The sequence below is a fragment of the Syngnathus floridae genome, chromosome 7 (assembly GCF_059516105.1).
Source record: "Syngnathus floridae isolate MCC-2025c chromosome 7, RoL_Sflo_1.0, whole genome shotgun sequence".
Lineage (NCBI taxonomy): Eukaryota > Metazoa > Chordata > Actinopteri > Syngnathiformes > Syngnathidae > Syngnathus > Syngnathus floridae.
This window is the reverse complement of record NC_142419.1, coordinates 18,043,563-18,060,984: the sequence shown is the minus strand read 5'-3', so window position 1 is coordinate 18,060,984 and position 17,422 is coordinate 18,043,563. Positions and strand designations below refer to the sequence as shown.

The following is a 17,422-nucleotide window of genomic DNA, read 5'->3' as shown; positions in this document are numbered from 1 at the left end:
TGCACTTCCAGTTTACAAAATTCACCAATGACCTCCTTTGACACACGTGTGCCAGGCGACATGCGTGATCCTGCACGAAATGCGCCCGGCACAAATCACCTTGGGCACTTTTCCCTTACTAAGTGTAATCCATTAGGCTCTCTTTGAAATTCTCCTGCGAGATGCACGGCTTGCCTGAGGCGTTGACATATTTCAACGCTCTAAATAGGAGGGTGGCTTCGGTCAAAGAAATAAATGATTTCATTCATAAAAATCTCTTTTGGCCATCTCATGAGGAACAGAGCAAAATCCCTGGGGACATTCGACATGCAATTTTTTTAAGGGGGTCTATTTTGGAATAAAATACGTTTTCTTTGGTCGTGTATATATTGAACTTGATTGTTGGAGTATTTTGACAAGAACATATCACAAACATGATGAAGAGCTTTCAGTGAAGAATGTGACAAAGCCCGGTACCTTGCGTGAAAGTGCTGACGGTGGCATTTCCTTTGCCGGTGTCCACCAGGTAGCCGTGCTGCGGGGCGCCCGTAATCCGAAAAAGGACAGAACCCTGCGTGCTGTCTCGGTCTTCCGCTTTGAGGGATTTGCCGGTGATCACGAAGCCGAGGCGCCCGCCGTCCAGGACCCGCAGGGTGGGGGCGCCCTTGTTGACCGCGATCTGCGGCACGCCGTTGTCCAACGGGACGATGCGAATCTTCATGAGCTGCGGCTTTCGGGTCTCGAAGACCGTGTCGGGGAAGACGTAGAAGTCGGCGTGGGTGCCGTCCGTCACCGTGAAGGAGAAGCTGTCCTCGGCGCTCTCGCTTCCGTCGTGCTTGTAGCTGATCATGTTCTCGTTGAGGTCTTGCTTGGTGAAGGAGGCCACGGGCCGGCTGGCGTTGAAGAGCAGCCGGCCGTGAACGGGCATCTGGGCGAGCGTGAACGTCAAGAGTCGGTCCGCCGTGTCTCTGTCCTCCGCCGTGAGCTCGAAAGGCGTGATGAGTTTGCTTTCGCCCTCCGTCAGCGCCAGGCCGTGCACCGTCACCACCGGCTTTTTGTTGTCCACGTCCGTGATGGAGATGCGGAAGGTGCGGAACACGGGGTTGTAGCCGTCGGTCACCTCGAACTCGAAGCTGTCCATTTTCACCTCGTCGTCGGCCGTGTGGATGTAGTAGATCTTGTTGCCCGCCAGCTGAAGCTGCGTGAAGGACGAAATGGGCATCCCGGGCGTGTCCGTGCACTCCAGGTGGCCTCGCACCGGAGCTCGGGTGACGGTGAAGACCAAGTGCTCGTCCGGGCTGTTGTGGTCGCTGGTGCTGAGCAGGTCTGTGGTCAGAGTGACCCTGCCGCCTTCCTTCAGGGACACGCCTTTACTGACCACGTAGGGGAACACCATGTCGATGCCGCCCACGGTGACATAAAAGTATCTGTCAATCAACGGGTTGAAGCCATCCGTCACGTCAAATTTGAAGATGTCGCGAACGCCCTCCTGGCCGTTGTGCACGTAAACGATCAAACCCCGGTCCACTTCGTCCTGGGTGAAATTCATTCCGAGGGTTATGTTTTGCAGCACGCCGTCTGGCGTGCTTTTCTGCAAGTAGCCCTGCCCGGGCGCGAGGCGAACGATATAAGTCAGCGCGCCGTCCTCCGAGTCCAGATCGGTGGCTCGTAAAACGTCGCCGTCGATGACTTTGACGTCGCCCACTTCCACGTCCAGGCCGTCGTTGATGGCCATCCTGGGCGTCTCGTCGTCCACGGGGATAATCATGATCACCGCCGTTCTCTGCACGGTAAACTTGCCGTCGGTGAGAAGCACGTCAAAGCTGTCCTGCGTGCTCTCCGAGTCGTCGTGCTCGTAAACGATGCTGGAGGCCTCGCTGATCTGCTCCAAGGTGAAGTTGTGCACGGGCACGGTGCCCGTGGTGAGCTGGTTGAGGAGAAATCCGTGCGCGGGGGGTCTGGTGACGATGAACGTGAGCTGGTCGGCGGGGACGTCGGCGTCGGCCGCGTTCAGAATGGGCGTATCGATCACGATGTTCATGCCCTCCATGACCACAAACTCCCTCATGTACATCTCTGGCTTTTCATCGTTGGCCGGGATGATGGAAATGGGGAAAAAGTGCCTCTCGGAGAAATTGATCCCGTCGGAGCATCTGAATGTAAACCTGTCCTCCACCGGCTCCACTCCTCTGTGGATGCTTTGAACGTAGTAAATGTGACCCCGCTGAATGTCCTTGACGGTGAAAGCGCTGACGGCCGTGCCGGACCTGGATTTTTCCGAGCCGGGGGCCGGGGAAATATTCTCCACGTAGCCCGAAGTGGGCTGCACGACGATGGTGCACAGGAGGTCTTCCACCAGCGTGTCCACGTCATCCGCGCCGATGTGGTGCGTCTGGATGGCGTTCTTCTCGCCCTCCACGACGGAAAAGAGTCTCCCCACAAAGACCTGGGGGGCTTGGCTGTCCAGCGGTAGAATGGTCACGCGCACTCTCACACCGGTAATCTTATTACCTCCCACCGTCCACTCGTCAGACATGTCGGTCAGAGTTAAGTTGAAAATGTCTTGTCTTGTGGTGAAACCCACCTCGCCGCCGGTGTGGGCGTAGATCACGTGGCCGTTGATGACATCGGCCTGGGTGAACGTGACCGAAGGGACCCCTCGGACCAAAATTTCACCCAGAGACGGCGGGTCCTCCACGATAAAGGTCAAACGGAGGTCGTCCGTGTCCTCGTCTCGCCCCTGAATGACATTACTGGTAATTTCAGTCGCCCCGTTCTCCAAAACATCAATGGAGGAGCCGATGGTCCCCGCCGGAAGGCTAATGGACGGAATCTCGTCGTCGATGGGCTTCACGTTAATCTTGACGTTAATCGTGACCACGTGGACCCCGTCGCTGACGTCTATTTGTACGGAGTCGGACGTGGATTCGTCCCCGTTGTGGACGTAAGAAATGCGCCCGCCGTCAATGTCCTCGAGGCTAAAAACGTCTCCTCTCGTCATGTCTGTGAACACCAAGCGGAGGTGTCCGTGCAGGGGAGGCCGAGCGACGGTAAAAGAGATGCCTTTGCTGTCCGTGTCTGAATCGGAGGTATACAGCTCAGCGCTCGTGATGATATGCGCCCCCCGCTCCAGCACTGTAAATCCAGAGTTGGTAATCTGCGGCGGCTTGTTGTCCACGGGCTTCAAGAAGATGGTAAAAACACCGTCGGCGCTATTCCCCGAAACGTCTTCCACTTTGTAGCGAAACTGCAAAACGTGGGTGGTGATGCCCAGCTCCAGATCGGGCGGTTGGTAAGCTATTTTGTGATGGTTGATTTGGGCCTGAGTGAAAGTTGTCACTTCCACCTTGGGGTTTTCCGTCAAAACCAGAGCGCCCAGCACGACGGGGTTGTTCTGGTCCGTGTCCGTCGGCGGCTGCAAAATGACGTATTTGAGGTCCCGGTCCTCCGAGTCCAGATCCGTGTAGCGCAGGAACTTCTTGCGCAAGTGCGTGAGCTGATACTCGTGCACGGTCATATGCAAAGTGGCCTCCGGGTGGAGCTCGGGCGGAAGGTCGTCCACAGGGAGGATTTTGACGGCGAACGAGCTCTCCTCCGACTGGTTGGGGGGATCGTTGTCATCTTGCACACGGAAGGTGAATTGATCCATGAGCGTGCTGGTGCTGTGCGGCCCCACGTGCTTGTAAAAGACTTTGCCGTCGCTCACGTCCCGCTGCAGCCATTCGCTCACCGCCTTCTCATACATTTCCTCCTCGGTGTCGAACTTCCAGGTGGACGGGTCCTCCGGGGCCTCGGCTTGGCGCAGCAGCACCTGGCCGATGGTGGAAAAGGGCGGCTGGATGATGAATTTAATGGTGGAGTCCTCCGAGTCGATGTCTGCCGCGCTGAGCATGAGGGAGGAAATGGGCACCATTTGGTTCTTGAAGAGAATCAAACCGGTGTTGGCGTTGACGATGGGCGGCTCGTCGTCGGTGGGCACGACGGTGATGGGGAAGAGAAACTCCACCTGGTGCGAGCCGTCCGTCATTCGAAAAACAATGTTATCGCTGTAAGTGTCGCTGCCGTCGTGCTGATAAACGACTTGGCCGGCGTTCAGGTCGGCCGGCGTGAAAAATTTCCCGCCTGAGCCCAAGACGGTTAAATGGCCGTGTTTCAGGCCGCCGATCACAGCGATTTTCACCTTGTCCAGGTTGTCTTCGTCACTGATTTCCAGGTTTTGCGAGCTGGACAACGGCCTGGACTGTCCCTCGTACAGCAACTGACCGGTATTTTTGGTCACCACGGGGGCCAGAGTGTTCATGGGCTTGACCACGATCATAAAGGCAAAAGGGTCCGACACGGCCCCCTCGGTGTCCACCACCTCAAACTCCAGCTGGAAAATGCGCTCGCTGTCTGAATCCACGGCGGGCGGCTTGTAGGCGATTTTGAAGTCTTTGAGGTCAGCCTGGTAAAAGGAGGTCAGGGGTAAATTCCTGTCGTCCGTGCTGACGATGTAGCCCTCCTCGTAAGACAACGGCGACGTGATGTTGAAAATCAACTCGTCGGGGTGCGACTCGGCGTCCTCGGCGGCCAGCATGTCGCCGGTGAGGGCCGTCATAACAAACTGGTCCACTTCCATCATCATCATGGCCACGAAGCTGGGTTTGGGCGCCGTGTTCTCCTCGCCCTCCTTAATCCTGACCAAGATTTGGAAGAACTCCTGCTTGAGCAGGTTGCCCTCCTTGTCATGCAGCTCCACCACCATGGGGAGGTAATCTCGGCTCGGCGACTTCAATGGGAACGTGTGGCGATAGCGGAGGTTCAGCTCGGTGAATCGGTCGCAGTCCGTCATCCCCGTAGCCAGGCCGCCCTCGTCCAGCAGGACTCCGTACCTGGGCAAGGCGCCGCCGCCGCCGCCGGACAGGGGCGTGACCCTGCACCGCTGCGCTTGCCTGTCAAATGTAAATTCCAAGACGCGCCTGTCGATGGGGTTGCTGGTCCCCAGCAGCTTCTCCACGGTGAGTGGCATGTTTTTGGTCAGCACCTCCAGCTGCGTGAAGACCACCTCCACCTCCATCATGAAAGGAATCACAACGGTGTCCGTCTGCGTGTCGTACCTGAGCTGCAGTCTCACCCGGTCCCTGGCCGGGCTCCGGGAGCCAAAGTGGGAGTACTTGACATCGTTGGGGCCAAATTCACACGGGAACTTTTTGGGGCTTAGAGTCCCGGGCGTCTGAGACAGAGGGTCATTGTCCAAGACGGTGATGGTGCACCTGTCACCGGGCTGAACTTGAATCACCAGGTCGTTGACGGGATCCACAAAGGCTGCCCTCCCGAAAGGCACCCGCATGCCGTTGTTGGCCACCAGCACCGTGTCCTCGGACAGCTCGGAGCGCAGCACGTAGGACAGTCCGTGGTGCTCCCAGAACTGCGCGTCGCTCGTCGTGGTGAGGACGAGCGCCAGCGTGAGAAAAGCGGCGCCGGAGGCGTGCGCGCGCCGAGGACAGATTGCAGCCATTTGGAGCCGCGGCTTAACTTTACGCACACACACACAGGGACGGACGGACGCACGCGCGCATGCACACACGAGCAGGCACACAACTAAGTTGCAAAGTGGCACGGCGTCGCGCAGCCCCCGCCGCCAAGGTGCACCATTCTCCCGCAGCTTCTGTGCACTGGCGAGCCAAACTTCACGCTCGCTGCCTCTTGGAGCGAGTAAAGCGCGGCCGCGCCCCCCTCGCAGCCGATTGGCCGCCGTCACGGGAGGAATCCGATTGCACCGAGAGCAGATTGAAACGCACCACTTCAACCCATGCGTCACTTGGATGACATTTAGCATATTTTCATTTTCCTCCGCACACCGACTCCCTCTTACAATCAAGTCTCTGCTTCTAATGCGAGGCAAAAGACGAGTGCAGAAGAAATGCTGTGCAAGTCAAAAACTTTGTCTCCCTCTTTTGGCGAGACTGCAGATTTGCTTTGCACTACAATGGTCAAAAAGACAAAGTCAAAGAATTTGGGACTAGTATATCTGAACTCGTTAGCCAGACTATGAACTCTCATAGAAATCATTAGACAAGGTATTTAAATATATAAGTAAGCGCTCAGAGAATTATGAACTGAACATGATAGTTATTTTTCATTTCTTTCAGATTTCATTGAGACCGTTTGGAGTGCACATAACTGTGGCTTTCCCTCTCATCCTAAAATGTCAGCCACTTCCTTCAGCGTGTCGCCCCTCGGCCCTCGGCTCCACATTCTCCTGACACGCAACAAGCCCGGTCATGATCCGTGTGCAGCGGTGATGATGAAGAGCGAGAGGACGCCCGCCGAGCGGCAGAGCAGCACTGCGACCAGAAGTACTACATCGATCAAAAGCAGCTTTAAAGTATCAGCCACATGACTGAGCGCATTTTAAAATAGCAAAGTAGCCGGGCCGTGTTTTTTTTGTCCCCTCCGCAAATTTGACCTCAAGCATCAAGACGGGCCCTGACCCATTTGGATGCTTTTCATGTCACGCTCCCGACGGTATTGATAAAGTCGGGACACGGCCCGTGAACATTTGTGACCTTAACTTGACATCCGGAGCTGGCAAGTTCAGAAGCTAAAAACAAAGCCACATTTGGTACCTTTTTACCACCAAATCCAGTTTGAATGAAAACTCAAGGTAATTATGCTACTGTGTCGATACGTATTTCAAATGCCGGTCATGTTCGCAAGACACTCCAGATGACTCAGCTTTAATTGAGTTAGTTTATCATAATACGAAAGGCTTATTTGATTGAGAAATTTTTATTAAATCCACCTTAGATAATTGATTGGTATAGAGAAACTTCCCCCCCAATGCCCCAAGAAGTTACACGTCAAAATTTGGCACGTATCGAAACGGGCGCTGGACATTGTTGACAGAGTCCAATTATAAGCAGAGGCGAGCAAACTGCCAGCAAATGGCCCTCGGGCTTTGACAGCTTCCAGATAGAAGAGAAAATGGGAGGGAAAAGGCAGCGGAATAAAACGCTCAGACAGCAACCCCCGCAGAGAGGGAATTGGATCATATCCCAAAGCTTCGGGCTTGGGCTTGAGGCGGAGCCAACTTTTATCATATTCCGTCATATCGGATTTAGATCAAATTTGGTGTAAATTGTCAATTCGGAGCAGAGTGTCAGAGATGTCAGGAAGGTGCCGGAGAGAGGCGTCGCTGTGATTTATTGGCTCGGGCTAAGATGCCCAAGCGCGGGGGCTTAAATATCGCACTCGCACAGCGCTCGCGTTGAGCCAAAGTTGACAAAGACAGCAACAAAACATCTAAGAGGGCTTTTACTGAAAATCCGATAAGATGCTACCTTGGCCGCACAACAGCACAGCATTATAGTACCCCCCCCCAAAAAAATGGCGGATGTCTTCATTCTCACCGGCGCTAGCAAAAGGCAAGCTCGACTCAATGGATCGCAAAAAACTTGAGCATCTAGAGTGACAAGGTAAAAAATAAATAAAAATGAAATTCCCGACACTCAACAGCTTTCTACGGAAGGCACAATGAATTGAAATGAAATGAAGCGGGCTGCTGCTGCTGCAGATAGAGACAAGAAAGGGTTTGTTGAAGATGACAGCAGCGACCACAATCGAGATGGTTGATACTCCAGAATGACAAAGAAAGAGCAAAATGAATCCAAACTGTGCAGCTACCACCAAGGAGCAAACGCTTTTTGTCGCACATGCATAATTGATAGACAGCAGTCTGTCATTTTTCCCCGTCTGGCTCCACGGCGAATGTCGAGGCCGGTTGGCCGGACTCGTCCGTCAGCGGCGCCGTTGTTATTACAAGCGCGTTGAGGTATGTGGCAGGAGGCGCCACCAGATAACGAGGCACTCGGATGGACGTCCCGACGTCCACTGACGGACAAATGAACCCTGCCGACCGCCTTGCTGCAAATTGCCAAACCTCGAAATCTTAAAAATAACTAAAACACCATGTTATTGACCGAAGAGAGAAGCAGACCTTGCTGACTATTTTTTTTTGCTAGCAATGCGAGTGGTCATTCCCCTGGACGGCGCCGCCCGACGTCACGGCGGAGGCAATTTCAGTTCATCAACTTTCTGTCAGGTGCAATTCTTTTCCGCCGCTTGCTTGGAGCGCAAAACAGTGGCACCGCTGTCTCGAGCCCCACCGAGGCAAATTGCGGAATCCGCGAATTGTCGGCCGCTAGCCAAATCCATCTTGGGCAATTTTCATTACTCTCGGGATGCCGCCCTACTAAACAGCCAGCGCGAGCCAGTCAGATTTAATGATATTCTTTACCTTGCCGCTGCGCCGCAATCCCCGCGGGCGTGCACGCACGCATCGCTGCCACGACGGCGGCGGCGGCGGATGGCAGGTGCAATCACACGGCGTCTGCAAACAAGTCAAATGAGGTTTATTTACTGTGTTTGCTTAATAAATGGCGACCTGGAAAATAGAAGTAGGTGACATTGTCGTTGTTTCTTAAAGCATAGTTACATAGTTAAATTATTATTATTTTTTTTTTTACATGGGTTGTGAGCCATTACATTTTTATTTTTGAATAATCGGTTAATCGACGTTAATCGACGCTTTCTTGTCTTCACCTTGACAGCTAAGATGTTTTGATGCTGATATTGTTCTTGTAGCTATCAAATAAAAGGGGCCTTGCACAAGGCATTCATTCCTCCGTGCTTCCGACTCAACATGTCGCATATGAAAATCTCAAAGTCCCCCGCCTTCAGAGCGGCGCTCACCCGCAGTTCAAAGTTCACGTTATTTAATCATCACGCTGCCAACCAGCTTGCGGGGCTTCTTGCCGCTGATGAGTTCTTAAGGTGCCGGGCACTTGACAAAAAGACCCCCCCCCCCGACTTGATGACTAAGTTGCCTGCTGGGAGTCGACGGCAATTGTCGACACTGCGTGGGATGATTAAAATGGCGTTTTACCTTCTTCGTGTCATTTGTAAAAAAACAACACCACTCAAAATCAACTAACAAGCTTCTAGCTGAGGGCCTGTTGTGGCCCAAAAAAGGGTCAGGGAGGGGTAGGTGGGTTGGTCGGGGGGAATATTTCAAATATTTTTCCCCGCCGCGCCGTAATGGACTTAATCTGCCCCTCGGATTCATCTGTCATCTGTTAACTGTTGTAATTGATGCTTCCTGATAGATGTGGACTTCACTTATGGGGCCTTGAGTTTGATTTATAACCCCCTGCCCCTGCTAGCCCCTCACACACAAAAAAAAAAAAACCACACAGCAAACACACACGCACGCACGCACACGCTGGACTGACAGCTTTAATGGGAACCGGCGAGCCAACTGACAAACGCTTGCTCAATCTTGTCAGGTGATGCCGTTGCTGAGCCCACAAATACCCGCAACAAACACAACCTCGAACGCATCGCCTCCGAGGGGAGGGGGGAGGAACCCGAGTCAAATGTATTTTTACCCGAGCAGACGCTACGAGTTGTGTAAACAACAAAGACCCTCCTGGCTCAGGCTTTTTTTGGGACGGCTCAACCTATTTCGCTTTTGTTGCCGGGAGGCGGACACATCTCATGAGCGCATAACTAGTTTTCAAATCAAGTAGAAAACATTCAAATACGTTGAAAAGATAAATGGTAAATAAAAATGCTAGCAATAGCTCTATTTTTTGAAAGTGAAGGCAATTTTAGTACTGACGTGAATTTGATTTGACTTGGCGGGCCACATAAAAGGATGTGGCGGGCCGTATCTGGCTCCCGCGCCTCAAGTTTGACACCCAGGTCTTACGTGATGCACAACTGTGTTCAGCTTGCGTCAACGTGTCAATCCAGCGGCACTAATGAGTTCACCTTCGCCTAATGATGTTTGAATTTCGGACCGTTGCATCATCAGGGTTCTTCTGGAGCGGCGAGGTCGAAACCCGCGCGGCGAGGTCAACCGCCTCGGAAAACAAATCCGATCCGGCCCGACGATTGGCTTGAAATACAAAGTGCGGTTGATCTGACTCACTGAATAGGGAAGAGGAAAAGTCTTCCTCGGTAAACGATGCAATTAATATTCAATGATGTTGCCGCAAACGTCTTGAGTAGCTTCTCGAGGTGCTTGCGGCGCTGAACCTTATTTATGACAAACATAAAACTTCTAAGCGAGAAAAAGTTGAAAGCAGTAAACAACATGCCAAGAAGTGAATCGCAAGACTGGCTCGCCATGAACCATTTTGCTGGCCTAGATTTTTGTCCACTTCATCAGACACCCAAAAAGAAAGGATGATACCCTGGAGGATGTTTTTTTTTCTTCCCTCCATCCCTGTTGGGCAAAAAAAAAATCTCCAGCTCCCGAGTGGAGCAGCTATCATAAGTCATGGACACGCTTGAGTAGCTAACAAGAAGGGTTGTCGTCTTCCCTCTAGTGGACGGATGCTGAACTAAAGAGCTAGAAGACAAGTGAGCAGATGTGGGGCACAGTAAGCCATCAAGAAGGTGACAACATTTGTGTGGCCAACAAAAATGAGATGCTGCTTAAGACTTTCATGAGGCTTATTTTTAATAAACATTATGAAAACTGTGTGGGGATAAAGACCTTTCAGTCACTAAAAAGAAAACACCAAGGTGTCACGTGAACGTCTTCTTGCGAGTGATAATACCCGACGACGGCAATGGTCACCACTCATGCTTGAGTTTGAAATTAAGAAGCTGTCGGAGGGGGAGAAAAAGAGGAAAGACTTGAGAGCATGGAGAGGGAGGGAGGGAGGGAGGAAGGGAGGGAGGGAGTGGCTGACTGCTTGACATGTCATTGAGTTAGCGCGTCCTGTCCTGCCTTGCGTGCTGGACCACTTCTGACTCACCATTACAAGCTCGTCATTTTTGCGCCTCCTTGACATTTTCTTCTCGTCCACCGAGTGGCTACTTTGCACCGCCGGAAAGGTAAAGACGATTTGCATTTGATGGGGGGGTAAAAAAAAAAAAGAAGAGGGTATGCACTGTGACGTCATTCCATTTTTTGGTCAGATATTACAAAATGAGTTCAATGATCCCATAACAAGTTCCAATTCTAGTTCAGCATAGAAAGATTTCAAAAATGGTTAAGGGTTAGGGTTCTACCTACTATATGTCTGTCTGCAGCATATATAAAAAAAAATACTTCTTATTATTGCATGCGAGCACTGTTTAAGACGGACTCTCGCCATTGAGATCAAAGCAAATAAGAGGCGTGGTGAGGCAAGGCAAGGCAAGGCAAGGCGGGGAAGGGAAGGGAAGGGAACCATGTCCCGGCTGTACTACAAGAAGACGGGCAGCCCCTCCTACAGCGATCGCATCCCCCTGCGCATCGTGCGGGCCGAGCCGGAGCTCTCGGCCCTGGAGCGGGCCTACCTGGGGGCGGTGGGCAAGGGCGACTACGCCACGGTGAAGGAGGCCCTGGAGGAGGCCGAGATCTACTTCCGCATCAATATCGACTGCGTGGACTCGCTGGGGCGCACGGCGCTGCTCATCGCCATCGAGAACGAGAACCTGGAGATCGTGGACCTGCTGCTCAGCTACAACGTGCAAGTGGGCGACGCCCTGCTGCACGCCATCCGCAAGCAGGTGGTGGGCGCCGTGGAACTGCTGCTCAACCACAAGAAGCCCAGCGGCGAGAAACAGGTACAAGAACACCAGTGGCCGCTCGAATCGTCCTCCTTCAATCTTCAACGCTGTCTTTTCCCCCGAAGCTCCCGCCAATCCTGCAGGACAAGCAGTTTTGGGGCTTCACCCCGGACATCACTCCCATCATCCTGGCGGCGCACACCAACAACTACGAGATCATCAAGCTGCTGGTGCAGCGAGGCGTGTCCATCCCGCAGCCGCACGCCGTGCTGTGCGACTGCCTGGAGTGCGTGTCCAGCTCGGACGTGGACGGCCTGCGCCACTCGCACTGCCGCCTCAACATCTACAAGGCGCTGGCCAGCCCCTCGCTCATCGCCTTGTCCAGCGAGGACCCCTTCCTCACCGCCTTCCAGCTCAGCTGGGAGCTGAAGGAGCTCAGCAGGGTGGAGAACGAGTTCAAGGCCGAGTACGAGGCGCTGTCGCGGACCTGCAAACAATTCGCCAAGGACCTCCTGGACCAGACCAGGAGCTCCAAGGAGCTGGAAATCATCCTCAACTACCGCGACGACATCAACCCGCTGCTGGATGAGAACACCAACGATCTGGCCCGGGTCAAGTTGGCCATCAAGTACTGTCAGAAGGAGGTAAGCCGCAAGAACAAGCCGCGCTCTCCTCTCCATTGTGTGAAGAATTTCAAAAGAACCCCTAACTATTGGCAAATACACTTTTTGGTCCTAAAGACCTGTCTGAAAGAAAAATGAATTCAAAACTAACCACAAGGGAAGCTATTTTGATTAGCCGGGAATCCCACAAACACCGAAAGAAAGTCCATCGTGATAAGATTGTTGACATGAAACGTTATCGTTCCCGCCAACCTGAGCTGTGAAGTGAACATTCATTATACTGCCGACATCCCAAATTACGTACATCCTCATTCGGACAGGCGCTTCTGGTCCTAAAGACGCTTTATCAAGTGGAATGATTGGCTGTAAAACATTTTTAGCGCTCCCGAAAAGAAGCAAATGAGACATCAAGCTGTCGTTAGCTCTAAATTGTAAAGGCGCTGGCCTCGTGACAAGACGCGCGTGGAGATGAGCCACAAATGGCTCCAAATGCTCGGAGGTGTCCTGAGGGAGCTTTGGACAGCCCGTAATTGCGAGGCTGCCTCTTAATGTAATGCATTACCGTTGCCTCCTCCGTCCCACGACAATTGGATTAGAGACTGAGAATGACAAAGTTGTGCGGATTTCTTTGAAAGTTGAAAGAATCAGACATTGCGGGAAATATTATTGGCACAAAAATGGATGTCAGCTTCAGAAAGCCGAAACGGATGGAAAGGCCAAAGGTCGTGGAGATCGGCATGTACGATTGAATGGTTCAACTCGTGATACGAGATATGTTCTGACCTTCCTCATTTGCAAGCTTGCATGAGATTGACGCTCAGCACACGACCGCAAACCTTTTACATGTTCCTATTGTGGTTTGTCTGATTGGATGGCTCCAAGGTGGTTACAGACACGCTGCAGAACATTTTCAAGCACTTAGCAGTTGTCCACAACATCCATCCATCCATCCATCCATCCATCCATCCATCCATCCATCCATCCATCCATCCATCCATCCATCCATCCATCCATCCATCCATCCATCCATCCATCCATCTCTTCCTGCTGCCAGAGTTTGGGTGTTGATCCAAATAATAGCGCAAGGCTGAGATGCCGGACGTTGTCCATTGTGCCACAAAAATGCAATTTGGCCACTCCCGAGGCAAGATGGGAAGATTCAAAAGGATTCTGCGTGGAAAGATGACCTCATCAGCCAGCCCGCCATGGAGAGAATCCATTTGGCTGTAACGAGGTTAAGCTGAAATGAACTCCCGGCACCAGAAAAAAAAAAAAAAAAAGATGCCTTGCAGATGTTTTGACAGCAGACGATGAAAACCAGATTGGACAACTTGTTAGGAAAGAAGGGATGATGAAAAAACAATGAACGATAAAAAGCAGACAAACGGGAGTTTGGTAAATAAGTAGGACCGTTGTGGATTGCTTTCGATTATTTGGTGGGCAGTTGATTGATTGCGACCTTTGTCTCGTTGATAGTTTGTGGCCCAGCCCAACTGTCAGCAGCTGCTGGCGTCGCGTTGGTACGATCAGATCCCGGGGTGGAGAAGACGGCACTGGGCGGTCAAACTGGTCACGTGTATGCTCATCGGGGTGCTCTTCCCAGTCTTGTCCATCTTTTACTTGGTCTCGCCGAAGAGCCGCTACGGCCTGTTCATCCGCAGGCCCTTCATCAAGTTCATCTGTCACGCCGCTTCCTATTTGACCTTCCTGTTCCTGCTCTTCTTGGCGTCGCAGCACATCGAAGCCCCGCAGCGGGACATTCAGGGCCCGGCACCCACGGTGGTGGAATGGATGATCCTACCCTGGGTCATCGGTAAAGAATTTCTCGTTTTTTCCCGGCGATTGGGCTCCCCGGTGGTCGTAATGCCACCACTTGCTTGTGTCTTGAAGGTTTCATCTGGACGGAGATCAAGCAGATGTGGGATAGCGGTTTCCAAGACTACATGGATGACTGGTGGAACATCATGGACTTCATCATGAACGCGTTGTACCTTGCAACCATTTCCCTCAAGATTGTTGCCTATGCAAAGGTACTGTACAAGTGTAAACTTCAAGTCAAGGCTGGAGTTAAAAAGTTTGCAGGAGAGGTAGAGCATGAAGCAATGGAAGAAAAAGATGACATTAGGAGGAGGTGGAGGAGGAAAAGCAGGGGCCCTGGGATAGAGCCCTGGGGCACACCTGAAGTCACTAAAGAGGTGACAAAAGAGTAGACTTAAGCTAGATGAACCCAAGATCACAGCGGGCAAAGCCGTCTGTTCACTGACGGCGTATTTATTTTGCAGTACAGCGGGCACAAACCCCGATGCAGCTGGGAAATGTGGCACCCGACTCTGATTGCCGAGGCGCTCTTCGCCATCGCCAACATCTTCAGTTCCCTGCGCCTCATCTGCCTTTTCACCGCCAACTCCCACCTGGGCCCGCTGCAGATCTCGCTGGGCCGCATGCTCCTCGACATCCTCAAGTTCCTCTTCATCTACTGTCTGGTGCTGCTGGCCTTCGCCAACGGCCTCAACCAGCTCTACTACTACTACGGAACCGACGTGGGCGACAACTGCAAGGGAATCCGCTGCATGCAGCAGAACAACGCCTTCTCCACGTACGACCCGATTGACCAATAGCGGTATCGCCTGGCGCGGCAGACCTGATGTCCGTTCCTTCCGCTTGTTGTTTTTTTCAGGTTATTCGAGACGCTGCAGTCGTTATTCTGGTCCGTGTTTGGCCTCATTTCCCTCTACGTGACACGAGTGAAACCGCCCCACGAATTCACCGAGTTCGTCGGAACCACCATGTTCGGCACGTACAACATCATCTCCCTGGTGGTGCTGCTGAACATGCTCATCGCCATGATGAACAACTCGTACCAGCACATTGCGGTGAGGACCAACCTAAGCGCTCCCGTTTGTCTGGCGTCGGCCTCTGACAAACAAGCCGTATTTTCTCCCGAAGGATCACGCGGATATCGAGTGGAAATTTGCAAGAACTAAATTATGGATGAGCTACTTTGAAGAGGGAGGAACGTTGCCGTCGCCGTTCAACATCATACCCAGTCCCAAGTCGTTTTATTATCTGACGGGGTGGATACGAGCCCATCTGTTTCACGTGCCCAGCATAAAAAGACTTGAAACTTTTGAAAGTTTAGGGGTAAGTTCTTTTATCAAATCTTCCTGGATCGCTTCCTACGCTGACAGACTAACGGTGAATTTACTTGAGCGATTGCAGAGGCGAGCGGCAGACAATGTGCGACTAAACCACGAGTATCAGGTAAGGCGCCCGATCCGAAACAATCGGCGACGATCGATATATCACTTCGGCATCCGCGTGACCTTTTAGGAGGTTTTGAGAAATCTCATCAAGAGGTACGTCGCGGCAATGATCCGAGATGCCAAGACGGAGAAAGGCTTGACCGAAGAAAACTTCAAGGTAGCGTAAACCCGCCGAGTCCAAGAGTTGTCATTCGCTCGTGACGCCGTTTGTCCTTCAGGAGCTCAAGCAGGACATCTCCAGCTTTCGCTACGAGGTGCTGGGAATGATGCGCGGCAAATGGCAAAGAGGCTCCATATTGGCCAGCTCCCCTTTCGCTTACCCGGGAAACTCCTTCAAGTATTCCCCCAAGTACTTCACGGAAGAGTCGCAGCAGAGGCTGGAGGTGTTTGAGCTGAGCGGCCGCGGGCCCGGCCCGGGCGACGGCGCCATCGCCGTCAGCCCCGAGCAGACGCACGCCAGGCGGGCCTCTCAGAACCGCTCCGAGATGGGCTCAAAGTGTGCCGACAGTGCCGAAAAGCAGCAGCTGAAAAGTCCCAGGGTGATAGTGCAAGTGGCACGGGAGTTGGAGAAGGACCCACAAGAGAAAGACCTTTCCTGAGCTGCAACCTGATGGACATTGATGACCGCAACAATGCTCACTCGCGGCCACAAATACGAGAAGAGATTTGGTTTGATCCCCCGCTTTGCGATAACGTACGGAATGAATGAATGACGCTACCCCGGCCGTGTTCTCGTTAGCTTGCTAGCTCGTGCGCTACATGAAATAGTGCTGACATGTGGAAAGTGAAGAAACAAGAAAGTATTAAATGTGTCAACTAAGTTTATTTCTCCTCCTCAAACTGTCTCTGTTTTTTAAAAAGTAAGAAATCATACAAAGCGTCGACTGCGGACCTCATGTTGAGGGGACGCAGTAAATTATTCGTTACTTTCATAAATGAAGTGGTTTCAATTTTGTTCTAATTATATGGTGCCGCATGCCACGCGACTAAATTATTCTGACACATCTTTGTAACTTCTTCGCAACGATGGGATACGAGGAAATGCAACTCCTGGAAAGTTTGTGCTGCCCAAATTTACATGTTGGCTTTTATCATTATTTCTGATGGACGCTCCAAAAAAAAAAGAGTTTCACTTGATGAATCAGCAAATTAGAATATAAAAAGCAGAAGAGACACCGTGTCAAAGCTTCTATTTATGGGAAATGCTCGTAAGTTTATCTTCTTTGCTTTAAATTCTCACTCATCCTGTTTACAGTGAGGAAAAAGAGTCAACAGATGATTTCTTCTCCACACAGTCTGTCTGTATACAAAAGCAGATGCTAAGCTTACAGGAAATTCTCAACATGTCCAGCGCAACGCGTACGACCAGAATTTGAACATCCCAAAAAAGCAACTCGACCACAACGGCCCCAACAATTCCCTATCAAACTTTCAACATTAAGCTGGGACTGTGGCAACAGAACGTCTGCCCTCTAGTGGAGGACAATGGCTTTGTTCTGCCTGTCAAATTGGATCATTTTCCGCCTCTTGCATTTCCTGGCACAGCGGTTGAGAATCATTGAGCCAATCAAGTGGCTGCTTGACTGCTCACAAAATAAAAAAGGATCATTTGTATGCATGTTTACGAGTCAGTACTCAATAATTCATGGAAAATTGTGCAACTGGTTCCCTTCACTGGAAGCTGTGCATAAGCCACACCCACCAGACTGATATTTTCAAGTTGTCAATTCCAAATTCCTTCTAGCCCAATGGAAAAATAACAATACTAGTGACATGATGTCAAACTGCTGGCTGCTAAATAAAACGAGCTCAGGAATTTCTTCGCGCATGTCAAGGCGTTATTTGCGAGCGTTGAGAATGGCAGCAGACTTAATGATGTGTCTGTTGATTGCACTTTTGAAAGTTTTCGAAGAAAAACAAGCTCCCAAACGCTGACGTGATGCTCAAGAGATTTTGGGGGGGGCACTAAAAGCTTCTGCGCTGGTTATGGCTTTTATCGCTGTCACCGAT

General features: G+C 51.8%; 2 protein-coding genes across 2 annotated transcripts in view; one reads left to right on the top strand and one right to left on the bottom strand.

The window, feature by feature from the left end:
- Window positions 1-5,694, bottom strand: part of LOC148395789 (FRAS1-related extracellular matrix protein 2-like) — a 40,255-nt gene extending 34,561 nt beyond the window's left edge. The window contains exon 1 of the mRNA XM_088380552.1: window positions 457-5,694. Within this exon, the coding sequence (XP_088236678.1) occupies window positions 457-5,476 (5,020 nt within the window). The 5' untranslated portion in view covers window positions 5,477-5,694. The remainder of the gene's footprint in view (window positions 1-456) is intronic.
- A 5,503-nt stretch (window positions 5,695-11,197) lies between these two features.
- Window positions 11,198-16,233, top strand: LOC148395788 (short transient receptor potential channel 4-like). The gene is made up of 10 exons (XM_088380834.1): window positions 11,198-11,583; window positions 11,652-12,170; window positions 13,626-13,962; window positions 14,040-14,179; window positions 14,432-14,745; window positions 14,827-15,022; window positions 15,096-15,290; window positions 15,369-15,410; window positions 15,480-15,569; window positions 15,631-16,233. Exons 1-10 carry the CDS (start codon window positions 11,206-11,208, stop codon window positions 16,009-16,011), a joined length of 2,592 nt encoding a protein of 863 aa, XP_088236960.1. The 5' UTR covers window positions 11,198-11,205; the 3' UTR covers window positions 16,012-16,233.
- Window positions 16,234-17,422: the final 1,189 nt, after the last annotated feature.

Bases quoted from the DNA above. Each gene is read 5' to 3' on its own strand.
- LOC148395788 (XM_088380834.1), top strand. From the start codon at position 11,206: ATGTCCCGGCTGTACTACAAGAAGACGGGCAGCCCCTCCTACAGCGAT. The intron at 15,023-15,095 runs GTGAGGACCAAC...TTTCTCCCGAAG, and splicing joins ACTCGTACCAGCACATTGCG to GATCACGCGGATATCGAGTG. The intron at 15,411-15,479 runs GTAAGGCGCCCG...GTGACCTTTTAG, and splicing joins GACTAAACCACGAGTATCAG to GAGGTTTTGAGAAATCTCAT.